At 32.0% G+C, this 21,162-nt stretch overlaps 1 protein-coding gene across 1 annotated transcript in view; it reads right to left on the bottom strand.

Annotated features, from left to right (window-relative positions):
• Positions 1-21,162, bottom strand: part of LOC143909623 (uncharacterized) — a 118,259-nt gene that overhangs the window by 88,251 nt on the left and 8,846 nt on the right. The window contains exon 2 of the mRNA XM_077427702.1: positions 2,063-2,631. Within this exon, the coding sequence (XP_077283828.1) occupies positions 2,063-2,631 (569 nt within the window). The remainder of the gene's footprint in view (positions 1-2,062; positions 2,632-21,162) is intronic.

The raw sequence follows: 21,162 nt of genomic DNA, 5'->3' as shown, positions 1-21,162 counted from the left end.
TATATATATATATATATATATATATATATATATATATATATATATCGATATATATATATATATATATATATATATATATATATATATATATACAGATACATTTCTTACTCGTCGGACTCCATATAAACGTTCGCATATGAATGCGGATCGTTTTGTAATAAAAATCGCATGCGATGGATTCCATTTTGAATTAATCGATCGAATGATATTTTTCGATTTATAATTATTATAATGTATTCGAGTGCAAAGTGTGCGTCGGTCCGTTCTACGCGAGTGATTCATATTCATGTTTTTTTTTTTCCTTGAATGTTTTATAGTTTTTACTTGACAGGTTGTTTGATATTAATTTCGCTCGAAATTCGATACGGTCGAAATGCTAGAGGAAATCTGAGATGATAAGGATTCGTCGGAAATTTAGCGAAATTGCAATATCGAAGATTACATACGTAGATTCGATCGAATTTCTAATCGCTGACGTTTTCTTCGTGCGTTTTGTAAATATGTTTTTGCATTCTGTTTCCGTGAATCAAATGGATTTTGACGGATTTGCTTTATAAGATATTGTAAAGTCTGAAGTTCAGTTTTTTTTATAAACATGCATTGCACTGGTAGAGCTATTGCATACCAATAGAGAGGTCGTGGGTTCAAGTCCCGGCCAAACACGCTGCTGGCGAGATATTGTAATCATTAAAAAAAACACAGATCGACCGTCTCCTACAAGAATTCTCCAATTTTTCTAGCTTAATTGCTGTGACGGATCCAATAAATCGGAATCCTCACCTTCAGTTTCTCGCAAATTCGATTTATTAGCAATTTGTTAAATACCTACATACATAATTAATTTCTCAGAAATTTTCAAAAAAAATGTTGATTGTCCATAGATGTCTCTATTGTATTCTATGTGCTGTTATGTTTGGTAAATTGTTAGTACTCATGTACAAAAATAGTCTAATCATATGTGTCGCCTTGTGGTAGTTCCTGTCATGGCACATATGATTTATTTAATAAAAATATATATGTATATACATATATAAAATGTGAATGTGATGCAGATACAATATTATATACAACTAAAGTTTACCTGATAGTGATAAGTAAACCTCTCTCGTTGAAATTACTCACTTATGTAGTACTTTTCAATGGAAACTTTTCCAAGAGCCGTTAATCTATCTTCGTTCAAAGCACATCTTAAGAATGTTTTGATATTTTTTAATGAAAAAACAAATCCGTAGAAATGTTTATTATAAATAAAATAAAATTGGTGTATTTGTATTACATAATATAAAATACACCAACTTATTTTTGTAAAAGTAAAAATTTGAATTTTATTATGTATAATGTCTATTTAGATGTAGGATAAAAATTTCGATTGAAGAAATTCATATTAGTATAGTTTAAGTGAAAATATACAGCTCCGTTTTGTATAGATAAATAATTCAACAGATTATGTAATACATGAATCGGAAATGCAATGAAAGTTGAGTCTATATGTTCTTCTAGAAGATTCATTAGATAAATAAATATAATATTTTAGCAAAATAACTCTTCTTGTCTGATCTTGTAAACAAAAAAAAATAACATTACACAACGGAAAAACCCACTTGAACTTTATCAGTTGACATTTCAAACACGTGACACTCTGACGATCGACTTGAATATAACAAGATCAAACATTTCCCTTGAAAATACATATACACATATGTAGGTACAGAACCTTTCAAACCCTTCATAAGTACCGAACGTTTAATTGCGAGTCTCATACACTTTTATAAGGAGATGATAATTTTTGTCGCGCGCGTTTAATTGCCCTCATTTACACGGCCTTATGGAGCGGCCAGTCGCTCTCAACATTTCGTCCCGAAACGTTGCAAAAGCTGAGAAAAAAATGATCAATATCGATGACTCAATTACGCATCGAGAATTGCAAATTGAGACACGAGAAGGTGCTAATGGCCGTCGTACGTTCAACGGTGGCATTCTTCGCAACACAACCAGTCCTTACCATACACAGATAACATGTCGCGTTGATTGATTAGATAGTATATATAAATATAAGACTCACCTAGCATCTTGCTGAGATCTGCATTGTGCAAGTCTGGATTCTCGTCGGCCAGCTTCTTCCTCTCGACTTTGGCCCACACCATGAAAGCGTTCATGGGGCGTCTGATCCTCGCCTCCTTGATGGCCTTAGCTTGTCCTATTTTCCCGCCAAAGGCAGATCTTGGATACGCGGTTCCTTGATAGTCCCTGACGTTCTCGAAAGGCAGACTGTACCTCGACGGGTCGTAATGAACTCTCGGATTATAATCCATGTTGTACGGCATCGTGTGATGGCCCAGCGAGGACCATTGCAGCTCCTCGTTGGATTTGAGGCTGTTCAGCATGTGCGGAGCTTGAAGATGACTCTGCTGAAGGTTCATGTCGTTCACTGTTTGGTTCTGAGATGATATGACCATCTGAGAGGGGTTCATCTGATCGTGCATCGACTGCTCGGATGGGTTCGACTGCTGTTGCTGCAGTTGGCCCGGGCTTGGAGATGCTCCTTGATGGACGTAGTGCTCGTAGGTTCGGTGGTACGTCGACGGTGATTGCGGATGACGTGATGATGGAGACCTTCCCACTTCCAACATGCTGCAACAACGAAAAAATACAGTTTGAGCTGGAATTCTAATTAACCGGCCGTACTGGGAATCGACAGTAATGTGAAAAGTTGGCTTCTGCGAAATTGACTCGACACTTTTTTGGATGCTTGAAAAAGCAGACGGTTTTATTCATTATAATGAAATAATTAAATTCGACAGACTACATACACAGACTAGGATGTGGTTGGATGATTGCCGCTTATTGTTATCTCTTTGCTCGTGCTATCATGCCATATAAAAATATTTATCAAATGTGCACATATTTTTTGACATTTTTATAGCATAAATACTAAATATATGTAAATTTTACATTCCTTACAATATAAAAAAAACTTTTGTGGTTATTATTAGTCATTTATATAGTTCAATAAATTTAAATTTATATCAAATCATGACCACTAGCGAGTCAATCGAGTGTTAATTGTCAATTGTCACTTCCGACAGTTTTATTTCTAGTAAAAATGCATCATATAAAAATGTGAGTAATATCTTGGGCATCTAGAATTTGAGCAAAATACATCAGATCAATATTGTTATCACTTTAAATTTTTGATTACAATAAAAGTGAGCTCATCAATTTTATTGTTATATCAAAAAAAATATATAAAACGAAAAGATTCAATTATTATAAAAGGTTCTTTTAAGTGCTTAATGTTTACAAACATTTTAAAATAGAATAAATTATGGTACCTACCTATATAAAAAAATTAGTACCTATCAAAGACTATTAAAACGAAAATAAGATTTTCAGTAAGTACTATATACTAAATGGGAGCGAAAAGATTAAAATGGCGTTATTGTTGTAAACACGACTGTTTAGTATGACGGGCGAGAAGGAAGTGAAGTAGTAGCCACCAGCATAGTCAAATCGGTCCCAACTCACAAAATGGCGACCCAAACTCGACCATGCCATACTTTTTGCGGGTTTTTTTAAGCAAAATTCTAAATCGAGTTTTCGACCAAAAATATATATGTATATTGCAAGATTTGTTCAAGTGACCAAATTTGTCAATTAACATCTGAAGTACTTTTTTAAACAGTGAATCGTGCCTAAAGTATTTTATTTACACAGTGAATCACACTATTCTTGCTACTGGCATTTTACGCATGACGTCTATAGCGGTCATCCGCGGGCAAAGGGTTAACTACACCCTTTAATTGGAAAATTCAAACTTTTCCGGTGCAAATCATAGTAAACAGGCATAAAGAAACAGCGTAATTATTATTTTTCGAACATACAAATTTTAATCTAACAAAAACCGTCTTAAAAACGTCAACTCACGCCATCTAAAAAATCCCTTCAACGGTCGCATAAATTACGAAAACGCCGATCATTTTCCAAGAAAGGTAACATTTAGAAACACTGATATCTCTAATACAATTCGTCGGTAAAAATAATATATTACATTATCCAACGTGGGCGACGAGTGAACCGTATTCACCAAACGCCCACACTCTACCACAAAATGGATTCGAAATTACACTACCGTATTTGAAAACAATCACAGTTAACGCCACCTATGATCAAAAAAATTACCTGCTGCGTTTAAACCTAGAACTACGCGAATTCTAACGGAAACGAAAATATCAAAGAAACTGCCAATATATAAAGATTTATTTATATCACTTTACGAACATTAGAATTGACAATAGTTTTGCATACATTTCTAGCACTACTGATTATTTAATAAATGTGAGTAAAAAGAGTAACTTTTACCATGTTTAATTGTGTTGCAAAGGGGCGGTAGAAAGCCACATATAGATACCTAGTTGTCATCATTTCGATCTGACACAATATTCCTATGTAATTTTTAATGACTTCGCTAATGATTACACTCCTCTAGCTTCATGTTGAAGACAATAACTGACTTCAATGTTAGCTAACTTCCACATGTCGGTAAAATACATAAGCGATCTAAAGAGTGGAAGTGGTTTATATCACAAATTTTTGACCGGCAGGAATATCTCTGAACTAACATATAACATTAGTAAAAAGCGTCACTTTAATATTTTCAAAGATACATTTAAACCAGAGCGTAGCTCACTAGTTAAGGAACTACATATATTTACCAGTAGAAAGGTTATACATAGGTTGAAATCTCGGCCGGAATTGAAAAATTTGTTTAATTTTCTCTATACGTACATATGTAGGTATAGATAGCTGCTGGTAATATCTGATTGGTTATTAATTAAACCCAGATCAACCATATCTTGTAAGCGTTTGCAATTTTCTAACTTAATCATTGTGAAGCATCCAATTAAATTGATATCCCTCCCACTTTCACGAATTCGTCTATATTTGATGACTGTTACAAGCAATACAGATGCTTGCGGTTTGTAGTTGATATCTGTATGTATAAATACATTATAATTTTCTGCTAATATAAATACATAACCAGCAGCGTGGTCTAGTGGTGAGTATTGATTTATTTCGTGCTTGATGTCACGGGTTTGATTCCCACTATGGCCAGACCTTGGTTTGTCAAGGTCGATCGTTTCTTATCAGAATTTTCTCCATTGAAACGGTTCCTGTAACATTGGCTTTTCCTTCCCAATTTTCTGTTGCAAACCTTGAGTTTGCAACAGAATTCTCAATTTTCGCCAGATTTCTCACCATAGATGTCGGTTGTTTATCGAATGTAAAAAATTCATATTACATGAAAAATGTTATTAGTCGTATTTATACGATGTTTGTAATAGCTGACCATAGATGTCAGGTATTGTATCGATTTACATGTGTATGTATTTAGATGTCTCGTTAATTATGAGTTTTCAATGTCTTGTAATAAATTAGCCATAGTGACGACCTGGAGCTTATCTGTAAGGTCACTATGGCGAAATTGTAAAAAATAAATTAAATAAATACATATATACTCTCACGAAAAAAAGAGATGAGTGTCAATTAATAACGAAACTTATTCACTATTCGATTGAATTATAACTCATACGGACTTCATACAGAATTGCACACATCTATAGCATATGTAACTGTGAGCCAACTAACTACAAAGTTCGATCAAACTTTGATATATGTACATATTTATTTATTTATTTATTTATTCATAATATAAACTCAACATTGACCCAATTCAACGGTGCGAATTTTCCACAACTAGTCTTCGAAGGGGGTAAATTTTAAACTTTCTGCGATCGATTTGGCGTATGTTACGCAAGCAGACTCTGCGGCGTAACATACGTCTCTTACAATAACTCAAACTCGAATATAGTAATGACTGTGCATTTTCATTAATGAAAACTGAAACGCGTGCCGCAACGTCGGATCTCTCTCTCGCCCTTACACGCAGTGCGATACATCTGTCTCGCTCGCTCAGCGCTAATTAATGTTCTATTGTTCGGGTTCTTATCGCCGCGTGGGATTCTGGATCGCGAAGAACTCCGTTCGGCCTCATTAGAACCCCGAAGAGAACCCAGAGCGACTCGTGGATCAGTTTTTAATTGAGGGGCTGGACGCGAAAAGGTCGTAACTCAAACGTAAGTCGGCTTAATTGCGCTTTCCTATCAAATTATCGAACAAGATTAAAATTTGCTCAACTTTGATATACATACTCGATATAAATTCTCTCTGTTGATAGAAAGAGTCCAAAAAAAAGTTCTAAGATGACTTTATATGACGAAATTTAAATATTACCCCAACTTATTTCCCACTTCCTTTTTACAATGTATACTAGGCTTTGACTCACTATCTTCGAGAAGAATTATTGCCATTTCCAAATACTTCTTTGGAGTATTAAAAGTTCTAATCGACAACCCTTCGATTTTTCGTCATCATTTTCTTCTCCAAACTATTCCTGCAAAAACGTCTGCTTTCAATACTCGTCTCTTGTAAAAGCTATCCGGTTCCTTAATGTGATAGATGAACATTTGGACCTGTTCAATTGTCATGTTGATAAGCTGGTCAGTTTCTTGAGATTCAACACGAGACTATTTGAATGAGATGAATGATTGTTAATTGTTATTTTATTTCTTTGTTCTTTTCATTGTAATTTTCTTTTTTTGTAAGACTGGTGTGACGCTATGGGGCAACCTGTCAGGTCACACTGGTCATTTTATTGTTATTATTATTATTATAAAATAATAAATATATAATTTATACTATTTGGATAGTTTTGAAATAAACTTTATTTTGTAAAAATTACAAATTGCTTTGATCAAAAAATATGTTATATTTGCAAAAATAAAAATTACGTCAACCATTTTCTGTGACTTATTATTTTTTTGAACTTCATATACAATATACAATAAAAATCTACTAACTGCACGCACTAGTATTTGAGTTGAAACTTGACGATAAGAAACAGTTTATTTACCGGAATATAAAATATCAATATTGTCTGTTTATAATAAAGCATTTTTTTTTAAATTATATAAACACTATTATTTAAACTATAATAACTATATTATTTAAAACTTGGTACAAAATTATTAAAAAATAACCTTCTCCAATATAATTATCCTTAATGATTTTCAATTTCATCACAAGTTTCAACTGATTTATACTATACTATACATATGTCTACAATAATTAAGAAGATTTGACAATATTTTGTAATACTTTATCATCATCATCAACAGCCATTTACCATCCACTGCTGGATGAAGACCTCTCCAACACGCTTCCACTCGTATCTGTTTTGCGTAACTCTCATCCATCTCACCTTACACATTTTCGTAATTTCGTCTACCCATCTTGCGGTCTTCCTTTTACCCTTTTGCAATCCCCCGGGTACCAACCTAGCACTTCTATTGTCACTTCTTCTAGCCACATTGCCAATTCAATATCTTCACTCTATCCACTATATCCACTACCCTTGTCATACTTATCACCCACGTATTCCGTTTCCTGTCTTTATTATTTATGCCAAGCATTCAACGTTCCATACTTATTTGAGTACATTGGACTTTGTGTAGCAACTTGGCGTTCAATGTCCAAGTTTCTCATCCATACGTCATCACTTGCAAAACACATTGAACGAAGATCTTTTTCTTCGGGCATTTTAATACTTAATAAATATATATATATATGTATATTGAAAAACGCACAAAAATTTATAATCATTTAATAAAAATTAATAATAAAAGTAATTCATCTCATTAAATTTATATACGTATGTATTTCGAATGCTCCCTTGTATTTTTACTTTATCTATGTACGTAGTAACAATAGATGAAGTTTTGTGATCATGCGAAAATTCGAACTCGAGATTTTTTTTCTATAAAGCATTGAATTAAATGTAGCGTAAGCTTATTTGCACAATCCCCATATTTACATTCACCATTCTTAAAAACTCCAGAGAATGCTATTTAATTTTAATAATTATTAATTAATAATTAAGCCTGCATAAATTTTCCCAGCATAAAAGTCGACACATCGCGAGTCTACGAAACGGTCACCGCAATGAAAATTAGCAGGTGTTATCTCAGATAAGGATTCTGGTTCGATCCGGTGTGCAAACATCACTCGCCTCTCAAACGTCATCACAACATTTGAGAAGCCAAATTTTGTTCGCCAAATTTTGCACCATTGCAACGTGACCGATTTCCGCGGCCAACGAACTACATATAATAAACGAGTCATCGGTTACATTGTAAAAATTAATCGGTTATATTATATATGTACCTACACATATACATACATACATATAGTATATGTAGTACAATTTCATTCGAAATTGAAGTTGGCAGGTTTAAATGCGCCATTACCGCATTCGAACACAATCAGCGCTATGTTGATATTCGACACTTTCTCGGTAGCACTTTGAGTGTTTAATTTAATCTTTCACGGAAGCAATACAGCATTCTTGTTTGCGCGTGTTATTTAAGTACGTATCGAAGGCTAATTTCGAGAATGCTTATTGACGTTTTAACCCTTTCACTGACGTATTTATGTACGCACAAAAAATCTCTAGAAAGTCTGCGAACATGGATTTGAAATGCTAGCGTTAAATCGGATTGAAACTATCACAGACAATGAATGCATCAAATAAATAAATTTAATTTACATATACAATATAGAGCATACGTTTGTAGCTCAATTGTTTGGAAATATTGTTAGTATGGCCGTCTATTGACGTATTCACATATGAATTCACCAATAGAGAATGCATTAACGATATTTCTACATACATTTTCCGTATAAATTTTTATGAATGAATCATTTTTTTTTTTGGGATTTGAGAGAACATGCATATATAGACTGAACAGGCATATATGACTTTATTAAAAAAAATAGCTTTTAACACTTAAGGGGTGGTAAAAATCCGCGTTTTGATATCTAGCTGTAATTTTTTCGGTCTGACCCAAGATTCCAATGTTGTTTTTAATGATTCAACTCCTCTCACTTCATGTCAAAGATATAAGCATACTTCAATGTTAGCTAACTCCCGTAAATTGGTAAAATATCAAAGCGATCTAAAGAGTGGAAGTGGTTCAAAATCAAATTACAAATCTTTGACGGACTGGAATTTCACTGAACTTACAGAGCTAATAAATAATACGGCAATGTGGATAATGGACGTCACGGAGAACGACAATGAAGTATTTTCAAACGTGTCTATTACGATTATTTTTCACCATCGTAATGGCGGATTTGATTTCCAAATATATTGACGATCGGATAAGAACCCAAATTTCGTCACACGAAATCAGACGAAAAAATCGATACCGAGCTAAGAAGAGGCTGGTAAAAAAGTTTTTTAAAAACATACCTCTTCTATAATTTGTATATAAAATTATTGGTATTATTATTTTGAATAAAAATATCAATAATTTTATTTTACAACCACCATCTATGCTTAAAACTAAAATCTGGATAGACGTCAGGCACTTTTCAGAAATTCAAATTCAATCTTTTCAGAAATTCAATCCAAACGCGTCTTACACGATATTTTTGCACCATCGTAATGGCGGAGGATCCATTTACTTATATTGATGACCAAAATGAGCAATATGGCAAAGTATGAAAACGATCGGATAAGAGGCAAACTTTTTCCTGAATTGCAATCGTAAGTGAAACATAAAGGAAGTATGTAATAAAAAGCCTGTAATTATGATAAAATAATATGATCAGCATTCTAAGTGATAAGCTACATATAACTAAGTAAGATTCCATCGAATTAAAAATGTTTAGAATCAAATAACACTGATTAATACCGGAAGAGCTTAAAACGACGGGGAATATGCCTAATAGTATAGAAAAAACAACTGTTTCAACTCAAATGGAACATATTATACATACATTTAAAACTTTTTGAACGTATATATATATATATATATATATATATATATATATATATATATATATATATATATATATATATATATATATATATATATATATATATATATATATATATATATATATATATAAGTATACATATAATATGTAGATATGTACATATGTTTGAAGTGACATTTGCAATTATAATACAACTCTTTATGAAATCTCGAGGATAGATCTCTCTCCCTGTCACGTGTCTAAAATGAAAATCGACAATATACATATAAGTGATAATATTATATAAATATAAAAAGCACACACTCTCGATAAGTCAACGCTGATGATGATCTTGAACGACTTCCGCCGGTGACCAATTGTCCTTCATCGGACGTCATCATCAGCGGAAGTAGTGCAGACAACACATCTGACGACCATTGCCGACAAAACACCGACGTTATGGGTGTATAAACGTATAAGAAATAAATAAAAAAACAAAAATAAAATCGTCCGATGGACATTGAGGATTCACGTCGTGAAGTCAGTTCGGTATCTATGGAAAGTTAACGGGCAGGTGTTGCCAAACTGTGCAGGACAATAATGTCATATAAACATTCAAATCTAAAAATGCCATTTTGAAGATTCCATATGACTAACGAGGTAAAATGTTTTGCTCAGTTTTAATCGCATATATTTATGACGTTTTTGTCGCTAAAATTAGTCACTTGATGAATAGTTCGATATTATTCTCTAGAATAGTCCATCATTATCGAATGTGTTTAAAAACACTTTAACAATACAGAGCTTACCATATGCATATATTGTAAATGGGTTTTTGAGCTCTTATTTATGTTTTTATCTTATTATGCTGTACAGTCACATTAGAATAATATAATACTATGATTAATAATACATGCATTGAAAAGTCGAACAACTTCTTGAACCGATCATATTAAATTATAATAAAACTTATACTTTGAGCTAATAGGGATGTGCCCTAATCGAAAATGAATACATTTAATAAAATTATAATTACAATTATAACACAACAATTAGACTTTCCTATTTGATAACATAGGTCATCGACTTCAGAGATTCTTTAATTAATAATGAGCATTAATAAGAATTGTAAATAGGTTTTTGAGCTATTTTTATGCTGTAGATTAACATTAGAATAATATAATACTATGATTACTTACCAAATTAAATTAAAATTGTAAAATAGAAAATGATCAGTAAATCAGTAGCTATTAAAATAGATATAAGATGTATTGTGAACATAATTTGGTAATAATAAAAAGCATTTAAAAATAAAAAACCATATGCATATTAAAACAGTCATATATATTGGTACGCATTCATTTGATTGTACACATTTATACTGAAGTATAAATATAATAAGTACATATGTATGTATGTACATATCTGAAACACCTGTTAATAAACATAGTGGTGTTTGTTTTGTCTAAGCAAATGGTAAGCCTGACATATCATTTAATTAACAATATTTAAAAATACCGGTGACCTGTAATACGTTTATTCTAATTTTCTGAGATTTTGGACATATCGAATTAAAATAAGTGATAATGGTTTTGGAACTGAAAATTGAACTTCAGCCACTTTCAAATGTAACGGCGTATATATTGACGGTAGCCATGTTTTTTCAAGTTGATATATGTAAATATATATAAATAAATATGTATTTTATTACATTATACTAATTGTAATACAAGTAATGCAAAAATTTACAAACCAAAACCAACCTAATCTAACCTAACTGAACTAAAACTTGAATATTTGATGTATTAGTGTCTAAATCAATAGTATACGTATTATAATTTAATTATTCTATATATTTATTGTTTTAATCAATCATAAAATCAATGGTATAGCAATCAATCGATGCTAATTTACAACTAAATCTCAAATAAAACTAATTTAAATTATAAAGCATTGAACTTTGAATTACTAAATTGGAAAATTTTGATTATACAGATATAATTTTAATATACCTAACACTAGGGTAGTTTTTTGACATCCGCAAAAGTTTGCATAAAATATAAAAGCAAATACTAGAAATATACTATTAAATATAATAAATATTTGAGACGTCAAAAAATGACTTGTATACTTCGTATTTTTCATATGCAAAACAGTAAGCTTCAATGTTATTCAACAATAATAAATAAAAAAACTAACAATCAAAACCTTTCTAGTGTAGAAGAATAAAAACAAAATCTCACCGATTGTAATACACGAGTCCCTTCTTCGATGATATCAAATCGACAACAATAAAATTCGAATCACTTTATCGCTTCTAAATACATACATACATACATACATACATATGTACATATAAAAAACGAGGATAAGGAAGGGGTAATTTTTGAAAAAAAAAAAGAAGATAAAAGCCATATTTTTACATGTGACGAGAAAAAACACGTAGCGCAATTAGTATGAACAATTATTCTATGCATATGTTTTATATAATATTTACTATAATATTATTTTAGAGTAATTGAACGTGTTCGGCACATGTACATAAAAATGCACTAATCTAATCATAATTATCGTCCAGATTACAGATTGAATGGACCATGGCCAATATTCAAATGTGAATCCAATACACTTATGCAAATACGTACTTCGTATTTATGTAAATATGCAATATGTAATACTTCCCGTTACCTATATATTTATAATGAAAATTTCCCAGCACAATGTATACGATAGTATACGGTATTAAATATTACACCACTTTATAATTGTCACAGGAAATAAATCATATTGTGACATATGTAACCCGATAATGATCTGATCGCGAAAAACAATGAGATCATTTGCTTTATATAAGACGCGATAAGGCAATCGAAAACTACATACATATGTACATATGTTTTCCTTAAAATAATGCAATTTATACTGTTTTCTTACTAATTTTAAATCACATTCGATAGAAAACTTAAAATTTTCATACTAGATTGCATATAAATTAGCATCAAAACGAAATTTTTAATGCGAAAAGCATCGAACATTAAAACCCTTTACAGTCTATAAATGATATTAATTATCATCGAAAGATAAAATAAAATGTCCGATAAAAATACACCGACACGTAGACACATTGGGGCCCCTTTATTTCGTATTGATTTAAATTTATTTTATTTTATTTGCGTTGCAGAAAAAAAAACCATTCAAAATGACGTATCAACTTCTGTAGACATTTACGCATTATTTTTTAAATATTTTTTTGCCTTTGTCATATTTTGATAGAAATCAACATTCGATTATAAATTCAAAAATAGCATGTCTTTTATTGTAGCCGTGTATTTTTTTATATATATTATAATGGTACATTTACACTAGAATACATTAATATGAACGTGCCTCTAATTTATTGCACAAGTATTCAAACACAATTTCAGAATCAGAATTAAAATTTTAAATAAAATACGTATAAATTCATATATTATTTTAAATGATCATTTTTAATGCACCAGAATACTACTCTTACCAAAATAGATGTATTGTATATGAAAAAATTCAACTATTTTATATGCATTTTCCTATCATAATGAAATAACATGCCATCAAAATCAAGACGATATAATAATAATTAATATAATTTAACCATCCTATTGTCTGTTAATTAATTTTATATCCAATCTGCATATCACTACGTAATACTATTGACATCAAAGTGTTACAATATAAATATATATAGGTATATACATATTATATTAGTCAACCCTACTACTGCATAAAAAGAAAACAGCACTTAATGAGTCAAGGTCATGCACATAACACATGTTTGCGTAAATATGAACTTCAATTATGCAAATTCAATACTGAAGCGTGTCTAATGACGAAAAGTCGACACTTTGCGTCAGTCAGACATGTAATGAGCTTACGAGCGAAATTTACGCCATCGTTATCGATTGACTTTATAGTCAAAAAATGACACTGGCTTAAGAGCTCGTATTGCAAAACAAATTTTGTGACGAAACGGTAATTCAAAATTCATCACTCATCAAAACCTGTATTTATTTACTGCTAAAAAATCAAAGTTTTACCGCAAGATCATTAATTCAGCATGCGTACCAATTAAGGTTTATTCCTACTATCCAACACTGCAGGGCAACATCAGTGCACGGAAAAGACTAAGGGCGAAAACACACTGAATCGTATGGGACGTCACGTCCTTCTTTTTTTGCTTCAACTTCCCGCTGTGACCGTAAACAGTGGGTGTTCCCTAAACCGAATCCGGGTGTAGTTGCACGTGCAGAGTGCATTTGTTTGGGAGGTCTGCATATCGCGTATGCATATCCATATGCAACCGACAAGTTTCTCCTACATTTCTTCAAATATGGAATTTATCGATCAATATTGCTTATGTCGTACTGTCGTGTCAATATTGTCACAATTGACATTTCCGAAAATATTCATTTGCACTTTCGTTAGTACGCGTGCACTCGCCACTATGACGTTACGTCCTGTGTGAATTTTTCCACAATGGCCAAAAAAATCCGGCTTTTTTGATACGTTGCGGTGACATCTATGTACTGCTGTATAATATGAATAGATTTTGTCGGCTACTGCTGTCAAGTCTACGTCACGTACACCATACATAACATATGAATGTGGCTATATGGAAATACGCAAGAATATTTTTCGCACTTATGTATTATTACGACTTTAAACGGAATTATTGTTATTTCAAACCTGATTTTTAAAGAAGATCATAAAATATATATAATATAAAGCTTAAAATCTTCATACATATGTAAGTATTAGATTATAACATAAATTCATGCCCGTTTACCTATACAAAACGCTTTAAAAATCGGACATGAACTTATGCAATCATCCAAAATGTAGCAGTATATAATACATTATAAATATGAAGAACATAATTTACCAAATACGGACTATAATTATCTATAAAATAAATTTATAATATGAATACGTACATAAATAGTAAAAAAAAAAACATTGAAACGTAAACACAGCGGGGACCCTATAATTCACATTTAATTGAATTCTTCTAAAAAAAATATCACATTTTGACCTTTTAAACGACCTCAAAAGACACTTTAATATACAAATGTATATGAAAAAAAAACTTGCATATATTATTCAGTAGTTTAAGTGAGCTTCTCTATAAGTATGTATGTATCAAAGACGCAACCATTTACTACATCTACCAATACTATTAAATGAAAACTGACAATTGATATTAATCTAAAAAGAATAATGTGGACCAAATTGATCTAAAAATTGATTTATCTTTCCCAAAATGGTTCAAATTTAAAATAGTATTGAACTAAACGTGACTAAAATATTATACGTCAGAGATTAAACAAACAAATTTCATACATATTCATATGTAAGAGAGCAAATCACTCTGCCACATTTCGACATAAGACCCTTTACAACCAAACACATTAGAAACGGACGTACATACATACATATATATATATATTTATATACATGGACTATGTAAACAAGCGACGAAGTACGCGTACAGTAATTGAGTTTCCGCTATTTCGTGCATTTCGGTTATAATGTTGCGCACATTAACACACCCAGTGTGGGAAAAATTGCTTCGCCAGCGGACCGAAACCTTTTTCCCCTTCAAGACGATGACGTCACAACGCATTTTATCCTCGGGGGGGTCCCCATTTTATCCTCGGATGGTTGACGATCGCTATCGTGGAAGACGAGCGGTAGCAGCCGAGCGTGAAGCGTCTCGGTCTTGTGGGCAGAAGGTTAGAGTTCGACTCGAGGAGGGGCCACTCATTCCCATACCACTTAATGACTTACTGAATCATCATCAAAATCCTGGTTTAGACGCACAAAAAACGCCAAGGTATGAAAACCTTGAATTCGGTCCGCTTCTTGCAAACAAAATGTATCGGGGAAAACCGAGCGTCTGATGCGCACCGATGCTAGTCCCAGCTGTCACCATGCGGCCCCCCTTAAACGAATCGAATTTTCAACTGAGCCAATTTTTAGAACAAGTCTTCTGTTATGTGTGTGCGTTTTTAATTTTTAAATATAAACTATAATTTTACACTCTGGAAAAGTTTTTTTTCAGTACATTATTCTGTGCGTTGATTTTGAACCACTTCACAGTCAGTGAAATGAGCAAATGTCTCGGACATGATGCTAGAGTAATTTAATCATCAAAAATTACATCGGAATCGACTGTCAGATCGACGGGATGACAGCTGGCTATTCAAAAGCGATTATAGTATTATATTTGAACAGTTATAACAGTTACTTTTTTCATACCATTTCATATGCAAATATTAAATTAAAGGGTTGAAAATTTGACGAATAAAAGTAGCCAATTATACAATTGAAATGTGTGAAATTTGGAATTAGAAAAGGTCTTGTCGAAAATGTAAAAATACATAAAATTGTTATCCATACGTATGTATGGAAAGGGAGTCATAATAAGACGTTTTATTTCAAATGAGACTCTTTTTATTGCCGCTTTTGAGTATGATCAATTTTTATTGCAAAATATGCGTTTATCTCGCTTTGCCAAGCATACCCACTTCTTTGAATGCACTGGCATATGTAGTTGATGTAAAGAGATTGAAATAGCAATGGGTGGGTCATGTGGCTAGAATAATGGACGAAAGGTGGATAAAAGTGTTAGAATGGTATCCGAGAGAATGCAAAAGGGTAAAAAGAAGACCGCAGGGAAGATCGGTAGACGAAATTAGGAAAATGTGTGGACGAAAGTGGCCCAAAACAGAGACATATTGATAGGCCTTCATCTAGCAGTAGATGGTGATGATTAGAGGTAGGATAGTCACAGTGCTATCCATTGTTTCATTGTTGTAAATCCTTTGTAAAAAAGGTTCGGCAAACCTTTAACAATGAATTTACAACCTTTGAACAATACGCGGCACCTTCTGGGTCCGGTGACTAGTGATGATGATGATGATATGTATGATTTTTTTAAATTGATTAAAATATTATACATACATCTAATATCATTGTTTGAAATTTTAGATCAAAGTATATACTTCAATATTCTGACAGAATATTATTCTATTATTATATTTAATAAAAATGTATATAAATTGATTCATATTTTAAATTAAAAAAATAATACAATAACAAAAAAACGATCCTAATTGATTCATATTTAAATCAGAAGCATTTATACAGAACACTATAGAGCCAAGAATTGATCTTTTAAAGTAAGCATAATAATTATATACTTAGTATAATTAGTACTGAAACCAAAGCAATTCCGAATATTTAACATTATGTACTTAACAAAACAACATCATTCTGTTTTTAAAATGATCTTATTTATACCAATATACATACATACATACATATATACATATGTAGTATATTCAGATTTACAAAAACACACATACATACATACATACGTATGCATAGTGTTGACATTCGAGCTCTCTTCGCACGATCGAATTCGTTATGCGCTTTAACTCCGCTATAACGAGCTCGTAAATTCGTCACACTGCATTATAACACCAACTTTAAACGTTTCTATAATACGTCCCCTCGACCTAAAGTGGACTGAAACTCGTCCACGCGATTAATTAGCGAACGTGTTCTCGATCCGACATGCAAAATATCAACCTCGAAATACAAGCAACTGGTATTTTACCCGTTGATATTAAATATAAATAACGTATGTATCTCAAATCAGATAAATGAGAATGAAAGAAGTAAATGTCACCACTGTTTAATTGGGTTGTGAAGGGGCAGTAGGAAGTACAGATAGATAGCTATACTACAATAGATAGATAGATAGCTGTCATCGCTTCGATCTGATGCATGATTTCGATGTAATTTTTAATGATTCAACTACTCTAGCTTCATGTCGGAGACATTAGCCTACTTCAATGTTATCCAACCCCCGTGTGACGGTAAAATATCAGTGATCTAAAGAGTGGAAGTGATTCAAAAGCAGATGACGAATTTTCGTTGAACACAGTGAAGCTTTAAAAAAATCTATAGCGCACGTATTTATGGTCCCAAAATGACGCAAATTGATTTGATGTGATCGAACGGTATATACTAATAAAAATGTTAATGAATTTGACCGATGTTTGCATTGATGGCCTTCAATTAAATTGTCGTTTTTGGTATTTAAAATAAAATGCAAACATAAATTAATCCAAAACTAGTGTCTGTATGTACGTAATGTGTAAATTGATAAAAATATTTATAGGGCAAACATTCGAACACCTGAAAAACTTCTGATCAAACTGCAATAAATATACTCGCTTCAAAATATACGTAGATATATAAAAAAAAAAAACACATAGAAATGCATGTTGATTTTTTGTATGATGTTTGGACAGCTTTTTTGTACTGAAGTATACATACATATGTAGATATGCATATAGAAAATATATCGGTCGTCAATCAAAGAAGACGAATGTTCAACAAACATACAGACGATCTCAACGAATGGAAAAATTTTATAATATTGCATGTATATACCAATCTTCACCATTTTGCATACATATCGTACTGATTTTTATAAATTAAATCTATCAAAAAAAAATATTTGATGACTATTCTTAATACATATGCTAGATATGTATATCGCATATTTCAAAATCTAATTATAACTTGAACATTTTTTTATCGATCGAAATTCGATATCAATCAATCGAATTTACCATTCGAAATAACAACCATTTAAACTAATCGTCAAATATTCCAGGGCCTTTAAATATTTCATAACAAATAAATAATCTACAAGAAAATCGTAATATCTACAATAAATCTCAATCATATGTATGTACATACACACACATAAATCGTATATCAGAAAAAATAGAATCAATTATCTAATCGGCAGCTATGATAAAATACACAGCAATACTTTATTCATGAACTTTGTATATGTATATGTACATATGTACATACAAATTTATTAAAATCAACTATTTAAATCGAAAAGCAATACTTATTATAAATAACAAGATTGCTGTTGAATTTGTCAATGTATTGGAATACTAACTAATGTAATCCGTACACATATTAATTTAACTCTATATATGTAAGTATAATAAAATTAAATATAGATACACATATAATTTAGAGCACAATTTAAATGCGCATTTATGTATAAAACAAATAAGCATTTATCGTAAACATTTCGTAAAAACTTTGTGAATTTAAAAAAATTATTACACATATCATTTAAAAATATAGATGTAAAATTTAAAAATAATTTCTTATATAAAAAAACAGCAATAGAAAAATAGTATAATTAGATTATAAAACATAAAAATTATTATATTAATTTAATATAATATTATTTAAATAAATAAAATAAGCAATAAGACAAAAACCTCTAATAAATAAAATAAAATACACGGTCATTGGGAGAACCTATTACAAATCTATTACTTAAATTAGATCGGCATTTTACTTTCACAACAGAAAAAATATAATATAAATCACCTAAAATGAATAAAATGTGCATTAACGATGCACATCAAAGACCTTTACAGCGCACCTTAATTGTTAATTGTTAAACGATTGAAACATTGTTTTTATATTTCATACTACAAATAAAATTTTGTTCAATGTAATTTTTTTTATTCAGCAGAAATATATTTATTTAATGCGCAATTTCTTTTATGAATTTCTAATGCACCAACGATTCGTTCTAAGGAGTACGTTATTTTTACTTTATCTACATATATATGTATGTACGTAGTAACAGATTCGAACTCAGAATCGATCACTGATCACATTTTCATGATCTAAAAAAAATGTGTGTGTGTGTCTGTGTATCTGTGTGTCTGAACACCGTTTGTCCTATCGAACTGAAACTTAGTTTCAGTTGCTAAAACTCGATTATCGACACGTAATTTTTTTTCAAATTTTTCAAATGCACCCCTAAATCGTACCCCATACTTTATAGTATACTAGCTTTATTACCCGGCTTCGCTCAGTATTAGTAATATAAAACACTTAAACATGACTAATCTTATAGTAAGCATTTTATTAAATTTATTTGAATAGTTTTATTTTATATAAATTTATTTGAATACTCATTTGTTTTTTTTTATTAAATTGACTGTCACGAACAAACAAACATATATAGTAAGTCTTTTATAAAAAATTATATGTACGCCCCCGGGGTCTGCGCCCCCTAGGGTTCCGCCCTCAGCGTCTGCGCTCCTTAGGGGGCGAAGCCCTAGGGCTTCGCCCTCGGCGCCTACGCCCCCGGGAACTTTGAATCCGTTGAATCGGAAAAAAGCGAATTATTTGTTCGATGACGTCAGAACAATAGACTGTCGACTATTAATTAAATTGACGAAAAATACACACACAAACTTTAGTTTTTTATATGTAAGATTTGAACTCTGGTAAGATAGATCTGCAAAAGCGATCCAACAAGATATTTACACACAGTCGCACTATCAGCATTAATACCGTACAGAACACCTGACAAAAATGACTAAGACCGTTTATCTAATCACATCAAGATCCAAAACATTGCATTCTCGGCAGTGGGACAGGTGTTTTCGATCACTCAGTAGACTTTCGCGGTGTTTTTATTTGACTTGGTCCACTGTCGCCGTGGAAAGGGGTCCATATATCACCCGCTTATGACACGCGGACGATCCTCTAACAAACAGACCCACGACAAAAAGAAACAACAAAAGTGAAAAAGCGGCGAAAGAAACGGGTCTCGTCCGGCGAAGCCGATCGATTCGGAAGGAGAGCTTATAAATCGAGGCTTTCGACAGTAGTCGGCTGTCTTGAGCTTTTTTTGCGGGCTTTTTTCGTGCCGCAAAATATAGCGGAATCCTCGTCGTCTTCGTCTGCGTCCTCGCAAGACGAAAAAAACCAGCACTTTTCCTAGAAGAGAGGGACTCCTGTGTCCTTTGGTTTTTGCGCCGAACCGCCGACTTGTCCCTTCGACGTTACATTCCATCGACTCCTGTACGGTTATCCTCACCTGCGATATGTCCCGAATCAAGGATATGCACCCGGCATGCTTCTTTAAAACGATCACGTTCCAAAAATCTCATCTAAATTTAGCGCAGACTCCAGATATGTACACATTATCCGAATCAAAGCAACAAAAACTACGAAAAAAATACTGAAACTGAAGTGGATTGGTCGACAGTGCTTAAACATATGCCCTGTATTCAATATTAACATCATTAGACTTATCATATCACTTAACATAGTCTAATCGTATCAATTTTTTCAAATGCAAGTCAACACGTCTAAATAACTATTCAAACAAACGTCGACGAT

This window comes from Arctopsyche grandis, chromosome 3, assembly GCF_051622035.1.
Source record: "Arctopsyche grandis isolate Sample6627 chromosome 3, ASM5162203v2, whole genome shotgun sequence".
NCBI classification, from domain to species: Eukaryota; Metazoa; Arthropoda; class Insecta; order Trichoptera; family Hydropsychidae; genus Arctopsyche; species Arctopsyche grandis.
The sequence above is the reverse complement of the archived record's forward strand: the minus strand, read 5'-3'. Positions and strand labels throughout refer to the sequence as shown.